Raw genomic sequence first — 15,124 nt, 5'->3', positions numbered from 1 at the left:
TAGTATCACTTCTGCTCCGGTTCAGCTTCAGCCAGCTTCTCTTCATCTCTGAGCTGATCTCATCCAATCACTGAGCCAAACTTGGTGATAGTGCTGTGGTCGTGTGTGGGCTGTGTGTCATCTTCATGTTGCTGGTACTTGAGTCAGTGTTGTCTGACCAGTGCACCTAGTGGTTGTATATAGTTGAAAAGGGCCAGAGAGGGAACTCATCCTTGTGGGATGACGTGCAGTTTTCCATTCCTATTTGTCGGATGCATCCTCCAGGAGGGACTCAGACCATATCAGCGTATTGCCCTGGATTCCTGCCACCTCTCACAGACAAGACAACAGTATTTCCTGATCGACTGTGTCAAATGTTGCGGAGATGACCAGGAAGATTAGAATGGATGTTTGCCCTCAGTCAACTAACAGGAGTCCGACCATGAGTGCCACTGAAATGATTTTAATTCCATATCCTGGCCTGAAGCCAGGGTTGTTCCAGGTCCAGAATATTAGTTTCAATTAGTTGATCTTGTAGTTGGCCTTTAGCTAACTTCTCTATGAAGGGAGATGAGAGGTTTGACATAGGGTGATAGTTGGCTATGTCTCCTGAGTGTGTTTGCTCAGTTTTGGTCTGACAGTTTTGTGTTTGAAGGAAGAACGGAAGGTTCCTTCTCTGAGGTGTTGACTATTTTGGTGAGGAACGGTACCAGTTGTTCAGAACTATCTTTTACGAGCCAGGAATGATGCGGCTTAGATTTACAAATCATGGGTCGAGATTCCCTTAGGACATCCAGAACTTCTTGAGTGAACTATTTAAACTGTGGAAATGCAGTTGGGCTATTAGTTGGTAGGGATAGATGGTGCAGATCCATGCTGTTAGAGAATGTGCCAAGATGATCTTGTCATCAAAGTAGGATGATAGTTCTTCACAGCGTTTGGTGCTCAGTTATGATACAGGTTGTAGTGCTTATTTACAAAGGTCATAAAGGATCCGAAGAGCTGCAGAGAAAAATTCCCTCCATTGTGGGGGGGAGCACCCTTGTCACTCTTGTGCAGTCCAGAGTGGTTTGTGTGTGCAGCCGTGTGAAGTAGCCCCAGAGAGAAACATGTCTTTTCTTTCTCAGCTGGAGTGTCGAGCTAGTGCAAGTACCTAACAGAAAATATGGTCCTCCAAGAGCAGAAGAAATACTGTCATGTCCTGTAATTAATCTTGTCTTATTAGTCATCAGACTGCTTTAATTTTTAATGGGAATTACTTAACATTCCAATGTTTGAATGATGAAACTGCTAGCTTCACATATTGTATAAAATGTGAGTTAATTGCAACATTTTATTTTCTGTTTTCCTTGTTATAATCTTTTTGATATCAAACTTTATTGGAACAAAAAGGCAAACACCTTTTTATATATAGAATCATATTTTTTTCCATCTCAGTCTGTTTCCCCTCATTTTAAATGCATTTTCTTGTTGTGTAATCATATTGTTTAGATCATATCTGAGGATGTAAAAGATTTAAAAAGGCACTCCAGTGGTTTGTAAAAATGGTCTAAAGCAATGAAGTAGTACTATTACAATTAGTACAGTGGCAGGGCTATTGAGAAATGTAACAGTTCTTTGATTAAATTGGCTAAAAAAACAAATGTTTGAGTTGGAATGTGGAGAGAGCAAGAAGGAACCAACATAAAGTACATTGGTTAATTAGCTGCAGAATTAATGTTGTTACTGCTTACATGTGGCTTTCTTTTTCAGATCCTTGTTCATTTGGGACTTTTAACAAAGGAATCTGGATTCAAGATTGCAGAGAATGCATTTAGTGGTGGCCCACTTGGTGAATTAGTCCAATGGAGTGATTTAATTACATCTCTCTACTTACTGGGCCATGACATTAGGATTTCATCTTCACTGGCAGAGCTCAAGGAGTAAGAAGATTATTTTCAATTTTGAAACTAGAATACAAAAAAGAAATTGTAAACTCCTGAAGCTTCTATTAGTACTGTCTATAATTTCTTGAAGAGGAAAATGAAAGTGATAATTCACTAAACAGGAGATAAGAAGATTATTTTCATGAGCTAAATATATGCACTGTGAAAAGGATAATATGTTTTCATTGTAGCTGCAGCCTCCTGAGATTTCATAAATTAACGCTGGAAAATTCAAACTAAGCAGCTTAATTTTTTACCATTGCAGGTGCTTTAAACATCTGCAACAAGATACATTACTGACTATTCTAATTCCATGTCCTTTAGCTTAAATTTATAATATTCCCCACTCCGCATCCAGCTATTTAGAGTCTTAAATAAATTAATTTTAATGCAGTTAAGTGCTCTGAAAATGCTTATATTTCAGTCAAATTTACATTAGTTTCTTTTGTAGGATAAAGTCATTTTGGTTTTTAGACTCAGTGACACTTCTTCCTGCTTTAATGCTTTTTATAATGCACTGGTTTAAGATTGGGCATTTGTCCTTTTTTCTGTAGCTTTCATTTTTACAATATATACAATGAAACCATATTATAGTGAATTCTGATATAATAAAATAGTTAATAAAATACTAGAAGTAATATCCAAATTGCTTCAGTATATCGCATTTGCTTTGTGAAAATTGCTGCTCAGGTTATATTTGTACCTCTGTTTAGACTAGAGAAAATACTCAGTGACAAGAGTCTACTATAAGAAGTCTCTGTTTTACTGTACTTAATCCATTTTGCAGTAAACTTTTTAGAATGTTTTACTGGCTTTCAACAGTAAGAGATTAAAATGGCACATATGCAGTTATTGTCTTTGCAAAATTAGAATAATTGACCAATGTGATTTTTTTTAATGTAATTGGATTATCAATACAAATTGCATATTGCATGAATGCAGAAAGGTGCTGAAATATTCCCCCCCTCCCTCCCGTTTTTTTCTTTTTCAATAGGATTATGAAGAAGGTTGTAGGTAACAGATCTGGCTGCCCCACCCAGGGAGATAAAGTGGTAGAACTCATTTACATTGATATTGTGGGACTTACTCAGTTTAAGAAAACGCTTGGTCCATCGTGGGTTCATTACCAGTAAGTATTACTCTTATCTGACCATTTGCAGAAGCTCTTTAACAAAAGCATTTGAGTAGCACATGGGCAGTAAATATATAAAATACTGACCTGAGTACCATCCAGTCTGAACTGAATTTATTTGAAAATTAAGCTGTTAAAAACTACTTTAGGTCTTTCATTGTTAGGAGAATAATGCATAAAGAGTCTATTGCCTTTTTCTTTTCTAAACCATCTTTCTCCTCCCCTTTGAAAGTCTGCAAGACACAGTATATCAGAGATGCATTGTAGCATTTCAGAATATTGTTATATTGTTGAAATTGTGTATTCCACCTAAGCTGCTACTTTTGCTCTCTCCTCATTTGCTCCTTATGAGTGCGTTGTTCTTTTTACCTTAAATCAAATGATAAATGTATCAGCAAGCAAATTGAGTTCACTTTTTCAATTGAAGTAGTGTGTGTCATCTTCTATAATGTAAAACAAAATCACTAACTTAGTCCTCATGAAAGGTGTTGGATTGACAGTCCTGGTGTTACCAGCTTTGCCTGTTACTTTGGGGTATGCTCATTTATTAGAGTTACTCTTCTGGGGAGAGCAGTTTCTGTACTTCTGTCAATGTACTGCATATGTCACTTGTGTTCTCATATGGCGCTCTACTTATCCCTGCTGCAAGTTCCCTCCCCACGGAGCTATCCTGCAGGACCTATGTTCCCCGGGGGCTGGGTTCTTCCAGCCCCAGAATCAGACACACACACATTAACAGAGCACGTCTGAGAGGACCAGGTTACTCAGCACTCCCAAGCTGATGCTTTATATGTCCCTGGACTCAGTAGGCTGGATCGAGCAGCATTTCCAAGCTGTCACCCTCATAGGCCCTTGGATTCAGCAGACTGGATCGAGCAGCATTTCCAAGATGCCACCCTTTTATGTCCCAGGTTCAGCATGTCTCTATCCCCACTTGATGAGCAAACCCCACAGGATTTTGGGGCACTGCAGGGATCTTTTAGCTTAGGTATGAAGAGCACTGCTGCAGAGCGAATGAGAAAACAAAAGAAACACGCACAAGGGAGAGAGAGAAGCAACCAGCTTTATCATGAAAATTATTTATTGCCAGGTAATAACCATAGGGGAGCCAAACAAACAAAACAGTTAAAATATTAAATCTAACTTAAATTTGATTATAAAAGTCAGGGTTAGAAAACTATAATTGATCACGCAAGTAGGGTCAGAAGGCTATAACTAGAGAGAGAGAGAGAACTGGGTTCTCACTACTCCATGAAGCTTGAATCAACCAGGGGTCCCAGGTGGTGGTGGTAACTGAGGGTCCAGAGTGCTGGAGACAGGCCGAGCCCCCAGCATGATCAGTCAGGAGAAGATCCAGATTTTGGATCCAGGCATCAGAACACTTACTTGAGCATGGGTAGGGGTTTTTGTAGAGAAACAACAATGGTTCAAGGGAGAACACTAGATTTGTTTGTGTGAACTAATGGCTCAAGGGAGTATACCAAAGTTGTTTTGTTCAGGGTAGCCAATGGGAGCTGATCACTCCCAGCTATGGGCGGTGTTCCTTGGAGGGAGCTCACAATACAATTAGGGAGCTTCATTGTCTTGATACTAATAAAGGTTTTATTACTAGAATTGGTCTGATAACTACTGAGCTGGGTGTGTGCAGGTGTGGGTTCATTAACATCTGGAGCAGAGATTCCCCCATCATGCAGTGCTTCCCTGCTTTTCTGGTCCCAGAGTTCCGTGCAGTTCTTGCCTTGGAATCTTTGTTCTCCATTCTGTATGCTAATGGAGATGTCTCCTTGTCCATCTTCCATGCAAATGAGGCTAGGGGAGTTTCCTTAATCCTGTCATCCTTATCCCAGGGGTTTAGGTGTGTCTCCTACTGCCTTTTCATTGCTTTTTGTAAGTCTGTCTTCTGAACGGTTCTGGTTCAAGCAGAGGCCTGGGGGGTGCGCGGGGGGGAGGTCTTTTGTGAGTCAGACAGGCTGGGTACTGTACCCTGGTTCCCCAAGAACACAGAGCTGCTAGGTGACACTGGAGACTGAGGACCTCTGTTTATCCACTGAAATAGTACTTGCACAGTCAGTGGCAATACCTTTCACACACTGTCCCAACTCTGAGCTGGAGAGACCCATCTTTAAGGATGAATGGGTAGTTCAATCTCTGGCCTATTGAGTTTACTGGGGCTACAAGTTGTGGTGGCCTTTGTGATGTATAAATATCTGTCCACTGGGAACTGAACTGAGGCCATTAACTGCTATTATTATTAAGGGCATGAGAGTAAACTGTTCCACTGCATAGGAAAGATAAGTAGTATGTCAAGAGACTACCCTGGCTTAACCCGGAGATCTTCAATGATCTGAAACTCCAAAAAGAGTCCTACAAAAAAGTGGAAACTAGGTCAAATTACGAAGGATGAATATCAACAAATAACACAAGTATGTAGGGGCAAAATTAGAAAGCCAAGGCACAAAATGAGATTAAACTAGCTCTAGAGATAAAGAGTAACAAGAAAACATTCTAAAAATACATTAGACGCAAGAGGAAGACCAAGGACAGGGGTAGGCCCATTACTCAATGAGGGAGGAGGGGAGGCAGAAGTGCTACATGACTTTTCTTTCGGTTTTCACCAAAAAGATTTAGTTGCAATTGGACATCTAACACAGTGAATGATCGTGAAAACGAGGTATGATATGAGGCTAAAATTGGGAAAGAACAAGTTAAAAATTACTTAAACAAGTTAGGTATCTTCAAATCACCGGGGCCTGGTGAAATACATCCTAGAATACTCAAGGAGCTGACTGAGGAGATATCTGAGCCATTAGCAATTGACTTTGAAAAGTCATGGAAGATGGGAGAGATTCCAGAGGACTGAAAAAGGACAAGTATAATGCCAATCTATAAAAAGGGAAATAAGGACAACCTGGGGAATTACAGACCAGTCAGCTTAACTTTAGTACCCGGAAAGATAATGGAGCAAATAATCAAGCAATCAGTTTGCAAACACCTATAAGATAATAAGGTGATAAGTAACATTTTTCAAGAACAAATCATGCCAAACCAAATTAATAGCTTTCTTTGACAAGGTAACAAGCCTTGTGGATGCGGGGGAAGTGGTAGATGTGGTATATATTGACTTTAGTCAGGTTTTTGATACTGTTTCACATAACCTTCTCCTAAACAAGCTAGGGAAATACAACTTAGATGGAACTACTATAAGGTGGGTGCATAACTAGTTCCTAGATAATAATCATCAGTGGTTCACTATCAAGCTGGAAAGGCATATCAAGTGGGGTCCCATAGAGATCAGTTCTAGGTCCAGGTCTGTTCAATATCTTCATCAATGATTAGATAATAGCATAGAGAGTACACTTATAAAGTTTGCGGATAATACCAAGCTGGGAGGGGTTGCAGGTGCTTTGGAGGATTGGATTAAAATTCAAAATGACCTGGAGAAATGGTCTGAAGTAAATAGGATGAAATTCAATAAGGACAAATGCAAAGTACTCCACTTAGGAAGGAACAATCAGTTGCACACATACAAAATGGAACTCCTGGAGAAAATCTGAGCCATTGCAGTGCAGCAGAAAAATGCCCCGCCCCGCACATTCCCGTTGCTTCCTTGCAGAAAATGGTTTGTGTGGGGAAGCAAAGAAAAGCTGCACCAATGCTCATTCCCTCGTCCCGGCAGTTCAGGCGCTCTGTTTGATCTGCTGGGAGAGAGGTAAATCACTCTGGGTCTGGGGATGCCCTGGGCACAGCTGGGACCTTGGTCCCAGCTGGGTGGTGGGGGGGAGGGAGACAGAGGAGAACAGAGATGGAGTTCCCCCTTCCCTGCACAGAGTAGCCGGGGCTGGGTCAGATCAACCCCCTGAAACTTTCCCTGGCTGCAGAAAGCTCTGCACCGGGAGGGGTAGGGGGGGCATTTGGGCAGACAGGAAGCAGCTCCCCGTACAGTGGCCCCTCCCCCTACCCGGGCACCCAGAATCCCCCCAACCAAGCCCCCCAAACACCCCTGCTAAGCCTCACTCCCTACATCTGGACCCCCACCCCACTGAGCCCCAACCATCTGCACCCTGAGCCGCCCCCCAGTTTCCCTCTCCCACTGAGCCCTAACCACCTTCACCTGGACTCCCCTGCAGAGTCCCATTCCCCCTGCACGCAGAACCCTGCACCGAGCCCCTGTGCATCCAGATTCTTTCCCCTCCCCCGGGCCTCCCACCGAGCAGCCTGCACCCAAATTGCACCACACAGAGCCCTGGTACTCTTGAGGGAATTATTTACCAAAAAATTAAAATTCTGCAAAGTTCTGCATATTTTATTTGTTAAAATAACACACAAACACAAAATATATAATCATACCATTTTCAGTTATTTTTGTAATTTGCAAATAATTGAAAATGGTGTGATTATATTGTGTTATTTTGACAAAATATGCAGAATTTTGTTAAATTTTAAAATGTATGCAGAATTTTTAATTTTTTTGGAGCAGAATTCCCTCAGGAGTAAAAAAATGGGAAATGACTGCCTAGGAAGGAGTACTGCAGAAAGGGATCTAGGGATCAGAGTGGATCGATCACAAGCTAAATATGAGTCAACAGTATAACACTGTTGCAAAGAAAACAAACATCATTCTGAGATGTATTAACAGGAGTGTTGTAAGCAAGACACGAGGAGTAATTCTTCTGCTCTACTCTGCGCTGATTAGGCCTCAACTGGAGTATTGTATCCAGTTCTGAGCGCCACATTTCAGGAAAGATGTGGACAAACTGGAGAAAGTCCAGAGAAGAGCAACAAAAATGGTTAAAGGTCTAGACATCATGTCCTGTGAGGGAAGACTGAAAAAATTGGGTTTGTTTAGTCCGGAGAAGAGAAGACTGATGGGGGACATGATAGCAGTTTTCAAGTACATGAAAGGTGTTACAAGAAGGGAGAAAAATTATTCTCCTTAACCTCTGAGAATAGGACAAGAATCCATGAGCTTAAATTGTAGGAAGATATTAGGGAAAAAAACTGTCAGGGTAGTTGAGTGCTGAAATAATTTCTCTTTCTGTCTCTCTGTCTCTCTCCCCACCACACCGGAAACCAGCAGGTCCAAAATAGCTTATTGCAAAATGTTTCAGTGTGCTGTAAAAAGGAATCCAAACTCCTGGATTTAATAAAATATTTTTTTTGTGTGACTTGCAATCTTGACTGTTTCTAAATTGCTTCTAAATCAAGGTAGTGGTGTCACTCAAAATTCCCAATAAATTCTGTTGTTTTTTTTTAAAGTGAATGTACTGAAATGTATTCTCATGGAGGCAGAAAAAAGTCAGCTTAGCCTTTCTCCGAGCCTCAGTTTTTTCCAAGTTCCATCTTTTCCATCATAGGCTTATTTTAAATTATGCTCATGCCCAAGCTTGCACATTATAGAATTGTCTCATAGGTACTTGGAAGGAAATTCGAAATAAAGATAGGTTCTGCTCTGAGGAGCACACTAATCAATCTAATCGTGTTTTCCACTGAATTTCTTTGGTTGTCTTTCTGCCAGATATGATTCTATCATTAGGCCAGAATGGCAAAAAAATGTGTGTAAAATGAGAATGGTCTCTTCCTTTTTTTTTTTCCATTTAATTTCCTATTTGCCATGTTTTATAATGAAGATATGTAAATGTAGCATGACACCAAGGTTGTTTGATTAGCTTTCCATTTTTTTTATTTCATGAATCATTACATCTTAAAATGTCAATATATTTTCCCTATTTTTTTCTAATTCAACTTTTATCCTGGTTCATGAGTTTTGCAATTAAATTTGGCTCTAAACAAATTTGTGTGAACTACAATTTTTCTTAGTTTTGCTTTTTAAAATAAATTGGTTACCAGTGCCCCTTCCCCCATACACAAACACAGAGTAACATAAGCTTCTTGGCAAATTTTGTCAGTGAAAGAATTTGTTACTTAACCTGGATAATTCCAGTGTCAAAGCAGATGTTTACGTATATTTTAGTTTATTCCAATAGAATGAACATTATCATATAGAACTGCTACCTTATCATTGCTTCTTTACTAATTGCTGTCTTCATTTATTAATATTTAATCGCTGTACAGTTCTTGTTATAACTACAGTATGAGCCCTTTTTTGGTTCTATAGTGAAGCTAAGAGTGTTTCTGTGCTCGCATTCCTTAGTTTTATGTCAGTTAAATTCTCTCAGCAGATGTCCGTATGCTGACCAGTTTAGTCTGCTTGTACAGAACAGGCTTGAATGTGAATTAAATTCGAACTTGCTGTTTGTTCATTTCAGTATTCACTGCTGTTTTGTAAGAGAACTTTAGCTCAAAGGAAGTTATTGATGATTTCAAATTAGGTGACTAGAGTTAGCAGCTCCAAAAGCAGCAACTCTTGCTGCTGGGAGTTCTGAAATTCTAAACGAACCAAATCCTGTTTTTGTTCATTTCTCTTGCTTGTAGCACCAGTGATGACATCAGGTAACACATGTCCAGTATCATTGGTGCTGCCAGTATCACGAATGTAACGAAACTGATTTGGCTTTGATGTATAACACAGCTGCTATTCAAAATGATATATTCTGTATAAATAAAAACGAGGCGTCCTTTTGGCACATTAGAGACTAACCAATTTATTTGGACATAAGCTTTCATGGGCTAGAACCACTTCATCCGGATGCATGAAGTGAAAAATACAGGAGCAGGTATAAATACATGTAAGGATGGGGATTGCTTTACCAAGTGTGAGTTCAGGCTAATGAGATAAATCAATTAACAGCAGGATACCAAGGGAGGAAAAATAACTTTTGAAATGGTAAGAGAGTGGCCCATTACAAACTGTTGACAACAAGGTGTGAGTAACAGTAGGGAGAAATTAATATTGGGGAAAGTAAGTTTAGATTTTATAATGACCCAAACACTCCCAGTGCTTATTCAGGCCTAATCTGATGGTATTCTGTATAAAGAAGCCCTGAAAGGAAGTCTGCTTAAATTTTTACATTAGAAATGCAGGTCCTAACTAGCTGGAAAGATTCTGTGGCCTACACTGGAAAAGCCACCCGTTGCTGACAGTAGATGTCAGGAATGGTGTTACCGAAGCATTGTTGAATGATTGTAAACTATTAGTACAGGCAAGGAAAAACAACAATAAGCATCAGCTACTGTAACTTTAACAATGTTAAAACCCAAACTATAGGGAAATCAGGGGGAGGTTGTTACTTAAAAAAAAAAAAAAAAAAAAAAAATCCAGTCCCTGTTCTCCATCCTATCTTCCTTTCATAGACCTAGAGGTTTATTGCTCACTCTTGAGTTTTTATAGAAAATATACTAAATAATGTGGATATTTCAGTTGTTTGATTTTATTTTTTTCTTACTTTAAATACATTAGGCAGATTTATAGTGACCTTACTGTAGGTAAGAGTCTCTTGAAAGGTTGTTGCGGAGTGTGGGGGACTCAGGGCCCTGCACCCCTGGCTTCCTGCAATTCACCATGACTCTCAGCTAGCCAGTAAAGCAGAAGGTTTATTTAGACAACAGGAACACAGTCCAAGACAGGTCTTGCAAGCACAGACAACAGGATCCTCCTCAGTTAGGTCCATCTTGGGGTCCCTGGGCACCCCAGCCCCCTTGGGAGGTCAGAGCCCCGTCTGCCTCCCAGCCATATCACCAGCCAGCTCCTGAAACTCTCCCTTCAGCGACCCCTCCCACAGCCTTTGTTCAGTTTCCCGGGCAAAGGTGTCACGTGGCCTTTAACCCCTTCCTGGGTTCTCATGTTACATGCTCAGGTATTCGTCAGTCAGTCTCCCATCCCCCAATGCAGACTATCCTAGCCACACTCCCCTGTCAGCATTCAAAGACCACAGTAAGAACAGTCCCAGTTCATCATAAAGGTGCTTCTGAAAAACTTGATATATTTAAACAATTAAGTACTAATGTAATAATGTGGTGTCTGAGCACAGTTTTCAGTAAGATCTTCCCTCACTCCCAAGCTATCGGAAGCATAGGACACTTCAGACTTCATTTAATACTTTCTGCTACAGTGTGTTCTGTGGAGATGGTTTAAAACCAGCAAATATATCCAAGAATTCGTGGTACATAATTATTTTTGTAACACTTAGAGTACTGCTGTTCAACATAAATGTCTCATTTTAAATAAAATCCATTAAGACTCAACCAAGCATGCCACTGCATACCCTTGTCAGCCTTACAGCAGTTTGAAGGCACTCTTTAACTGTCTGCATGTGTCATGACACACACCCTGCTGTGTCTTATGGCTCAGGTTTGCCTTTCCAGACCTTTCTTAACTGACCTTCCCTTTCCTTATTCGTTTCTCCATTCCCACATGCCATTTTCGAATAAACACACCCTTCATTTACTTCCCTCCTTGATTAGCTTGCTTTCAGCTGCACCTTCCATCACTTCTGTATCTCTATCATCCTGCTGCTTCAGAGACCCTTTGTTTTCTCTATATTGGATCCTTTCCAATTGCAGATCCAGCTGTTTAAATCAGCCGTACATGTAGCATTAAATATACCTGAAGCATTTGTGCTCCTCATGTAGATGATTCAACAGGCCCCAATGAGGTCTCAATTCTTCAGATTCCTAGAAGTCTCTCAAGTCACACATCTGACCAAAGTGTGCATTTATTAGGAATGCTGGATTGAGACTACCCAAGAAACAAGAATGCTGTTCTTACTCTCCAATTTACTGCTGCAGAGTCTGTTTTTGTCCTGCTGGAGTGTTCTCTGTGATGCAGAGATAATTGCCACTGTTGTAAAACGTTCTCAATGAAAACAGTTGACATAAAACACTGAATAACTACTACAGAAACTGAACTGTCAGCTTTGTTGTTTTGCGATTCACAGTATGTTGTATTTTTCTATTCATTTTGCTTGAAAGATCCCTATAGGGATAAAATGTGTAAATTATTCTGTCCTGTGCTCTCAAATATGAAGGTAACATTTCATATTAAAGCTACAATTTGCCATTGCTTTATGAATTTTCATTTAGACATTGGGGGCTGGAGGAGAAATTGTAAAAGAAATGTGTGAAACAAATGACTACAGATGACTGTACATATGTATTTTTAGGGCTAAGTTCTTTCTTCCTTTCTGAGGAAATGAGCTTATGCATAAGCTCGTGTATGGGGGCTGGGAGGGTAGATCACTTCTCAAAAGGGAGAGCAGGTGCTCACCAAGTCATTGGTTGCTATTGCAATCTGTTCCCCTTAGTAACTCATGCAGCTGCAGGACCCTCACCAGTGGGGGATGGAAAGTGGATCCATGTAGCTGTAGATCAGTTGGTCATGCCTTCGCCCTCAATGTGCAGTGACATAGATCAAACCCTGCAGAGCTATACTCTATAACACACTTTGGTATAGACCCCACTTTTACAAGCTCCCTGACGTCTATCTGCTACAACCCATATTTTGCTCTTTTTTGAGGGGAGGGGGGGCAGTTCTGCTCCCTTTCAAACCATATGTGCCGCTTGGGTTGTTGGAGGGAGACAATTCTCAGCCCTTAAAAAGATTAGGAGACACCAAAATTAGAATCCGTGTCCATTTAGAAGAGTCAGCAGTCATCATTTTCTATCTGAATTACATTAACCTAGGGGCCCTAGTCATGGACCAGGACCCTGTAGTGCTAGGAGCTGTACATAGAACACAAAGATAGTCCCTGCCCCCCAGAGCTTTCAGTCTGTACATAAGACAAGAAACAACAGCTCGATACAGACAGATGGGAGTGCAAGGAAACAATGAGACAACATTGGTCGGCATGACTGGCGACTGGTCTCAACAAACTAGTGGCCTAACTGCTGTCAAGTTGTAGGCATCAAGGTAAAAAAAAAAAAAAGAGTTTTAAGGAGTGATTTGAAGGGAGATAATGAGGTAGCTTTGCATATGATTAAGGAGATCTCCTTCCAACCGTGAGGGGGCAGTATGGGAGAAAGCACAAAGGTGCTTGTGTGAAAAGTTAACAAGTGGACAATGGAGGTTGGCATCATGGGCCAATCCTTAGCAGGAGTCAGCATTTCAGTAGTGAATGAGAGATGCCAGCTACAGTGAGGATAGGCCATGATGGGCCTGGAAAGTAAAGACAAACAGCTTATGTTTGATGTGATAGAGAAGGGAGAGCCAGTGGAAGGATTCAAAGAGAGAGGTAAATTATACTTTTAAATCTTTTCTAGTTTTTGCTATAAATTAGGGACAGAGAGGAATTTAAAACCTTTTTCTTTGATTCTTTACACTGTGCCTTTAAGCAGCTAGTCCCAGATGAATATGCTAAGTTAATAAAGTGTATCCAACAAAACCAAATACCAGACATGTGCATTTTCCATTTTCGTTTATATGAATGCACAGTTGTTAGTGACTTTTGAAACCTACATTTGAACAGAACATAAGAACGGCCGTACCGGGTCAGACCAAAGGTCCATCTAGCCCAGTATCCTGTCTACCGACAGTGGCCAATGCCAGGTGCCCCAGAGGGAGTGAACCTAACAGGCAATGATCAAGTGCTCTCTCTCCTGCCATCCATCTCCACCCTCTGACAAACAGAGGCTAGAGACACCATTCCTTACCCATCCTGGCTAGTAGCCATTAATGAACTTAACCACCATGAATTTATCCAGTTCTCTTTTAAACACTGTTATAGTCCTAGCCTTCACAACCCCCTCAGGTAAGGAGTTCCACAAGTTGACTGTGCGCTGCGTGAAGAAGAACTTTCTTCTATTTGTTTTAAACCTGCTGCCTATGAATTTCATTTGGTGACCCCTAGTTCTTATATTATGGGAATAAGTAAATAACTTTTCCTTATCCACTTTCTCCACATTTGTTCTTCTCAAAGCCTGTTTGGTTGCATCTATGCTTGGTGACATTTATTATTTCAATGAAAATAAACAGTAAAAAACATTTTTGTGATTGCACAATTTAGAAATGATTAAGGTTTGTTCTGGGTAAAGGAAGTTCTTAAATTTAAAAGAAAAGCTTAGTCAAAGAAGAACATGAACGATTTTAATTGCTTGTTTTTCATTCAGGTGTATGTTACGAGTACTGGATTCGTTCGGGACTGAACCTGAGTTTAATCATGCTCATTATGCCCAGTCTAAAGGCCACAAGACGCCATGGGGGAAATGGAACCTTAATCCACAGCAGTTTTATACAATGTTCCGTAAGTATCCTTGTTTTCATATATAATTGCTTCTAGAGCTAGAATTAAAAGTGAATGTTCCGATTAGGGAGAATCTTTTCAGTTTCAAAAGCTAGGTCATAATCTAGCAAAACGCAGAGGACAGGGGGCTTGTAATTCTGTTTTTGAATATGCAAAGCTGCAGTACACTCAGCACAAATGCACAAAAGAACAGTATTAACTGGATATAAATTTTGGTAAGGAGGTTTATTCTAAAATTAGTTTTCCAACATACACTGATGTCCGGTGTTCACTTTTGTTCGCTTCAGTTTCTCAAACGCTTCTGCAGAGTGATTGGTGGTTGTTTTTTGACATATCTGCAGAGTGATTCCATGTGGTAGACTAAATTACTGTTGTATATGATCATTTTAAGTCAGAGTTCTTCAGGCTGTGATGTTGTATTTATACCTTTTTTCATAAGTTTTGTCTTTAACTGAACAGAGCACAATGCTTTCCCCATTGCTTTTTGTTCAGATATCATAAACTCACAATCTCCATCATTCAACATAATTTTTGCATCTGTAGTTTTCCTTGCAGATAGTTTCAAGATTTGCTTGTACCCGGTTTGTTTTTCTGTTATGAGCATTTAAACTGAGGTGGACTGATTCAAATTATTTGAACCCAACAACCTGCAATTCTGTTGAAAATTAAAACATGTACTTGAGAACAATGTAGCTGAAAGTTGCACTTATTGACTATTATTAAAAAAAAAAAAAAGTAAAGCTTTTCAGTGACTCTGAAATATTTAGACAGCTTATGCAATGCCTGATATGTGTGTCTGAAAAATCAGTGTCAGCTAATCAAATTGTTGGAGGGAGTGTAGTGTGTTTAGATCAAGAAATTGGGAGCCAGAACTTTTAGGTTGTATTCCTGTCTCTGCAGCTGTGACTCACTTATGTGATTTTAGGCAAGCTAACTAACACCTCCTATGCCAT

At 40.1% G+C, this 15,124-nt stretch overlaps 1 protein-coding gene across 3 annotated transcripts in view; it reads left to right on the top strand.

The window, feature by feature from the left end:
• Positions 1-15,124, top strand: part of MGAT5 (alpha-1,6-mannosylglycoprotein 6-beta-N-acetylglucosaminyltransferase) — a 245,542-nt gene that overhangs the window by 152,194 nt on the left and 78,224 nt on the right. For all 3 annotated transcript variants that reach the window (XM_054043734.1, XM_054043735.1, XM_054043736.1), the window contains exons 8-10: positions 1,732-1,901; positions 2,899-3,033; positions 14,038-14,171. In XM_054043734.1, the coding sequence (XP_053899709.1) occupies positions 1,732-1,901; positions 2,899-3,033; positions 14,038-14,171 (439 nt within the window). The remainder of the gene's footprint in view (positions 1-1,731; positions 1,902-2,898; positions 3,034-14,037; positions 14,172-15,124) is intronic.

The sequence above is a fragment of the Malaclemys terrapin genome, chromosome 11 (genome assembly GCF_027887155.1).
Source record: "Malaclemys terrapin pileata isolate rMalTer1 chromosome 11, rMalTer1.hap1, whole genome shotgun sequence".
In the NCBI taxonomy this organism is placed as follows: Eukaryota; Metazoa; Chordata; order Testudines; family Emydidae; genus Malaclemys; species Malaclemys terrapin.
This window is presented reverse-complemented; position numbering and strand designations above follow the sequence as displayed.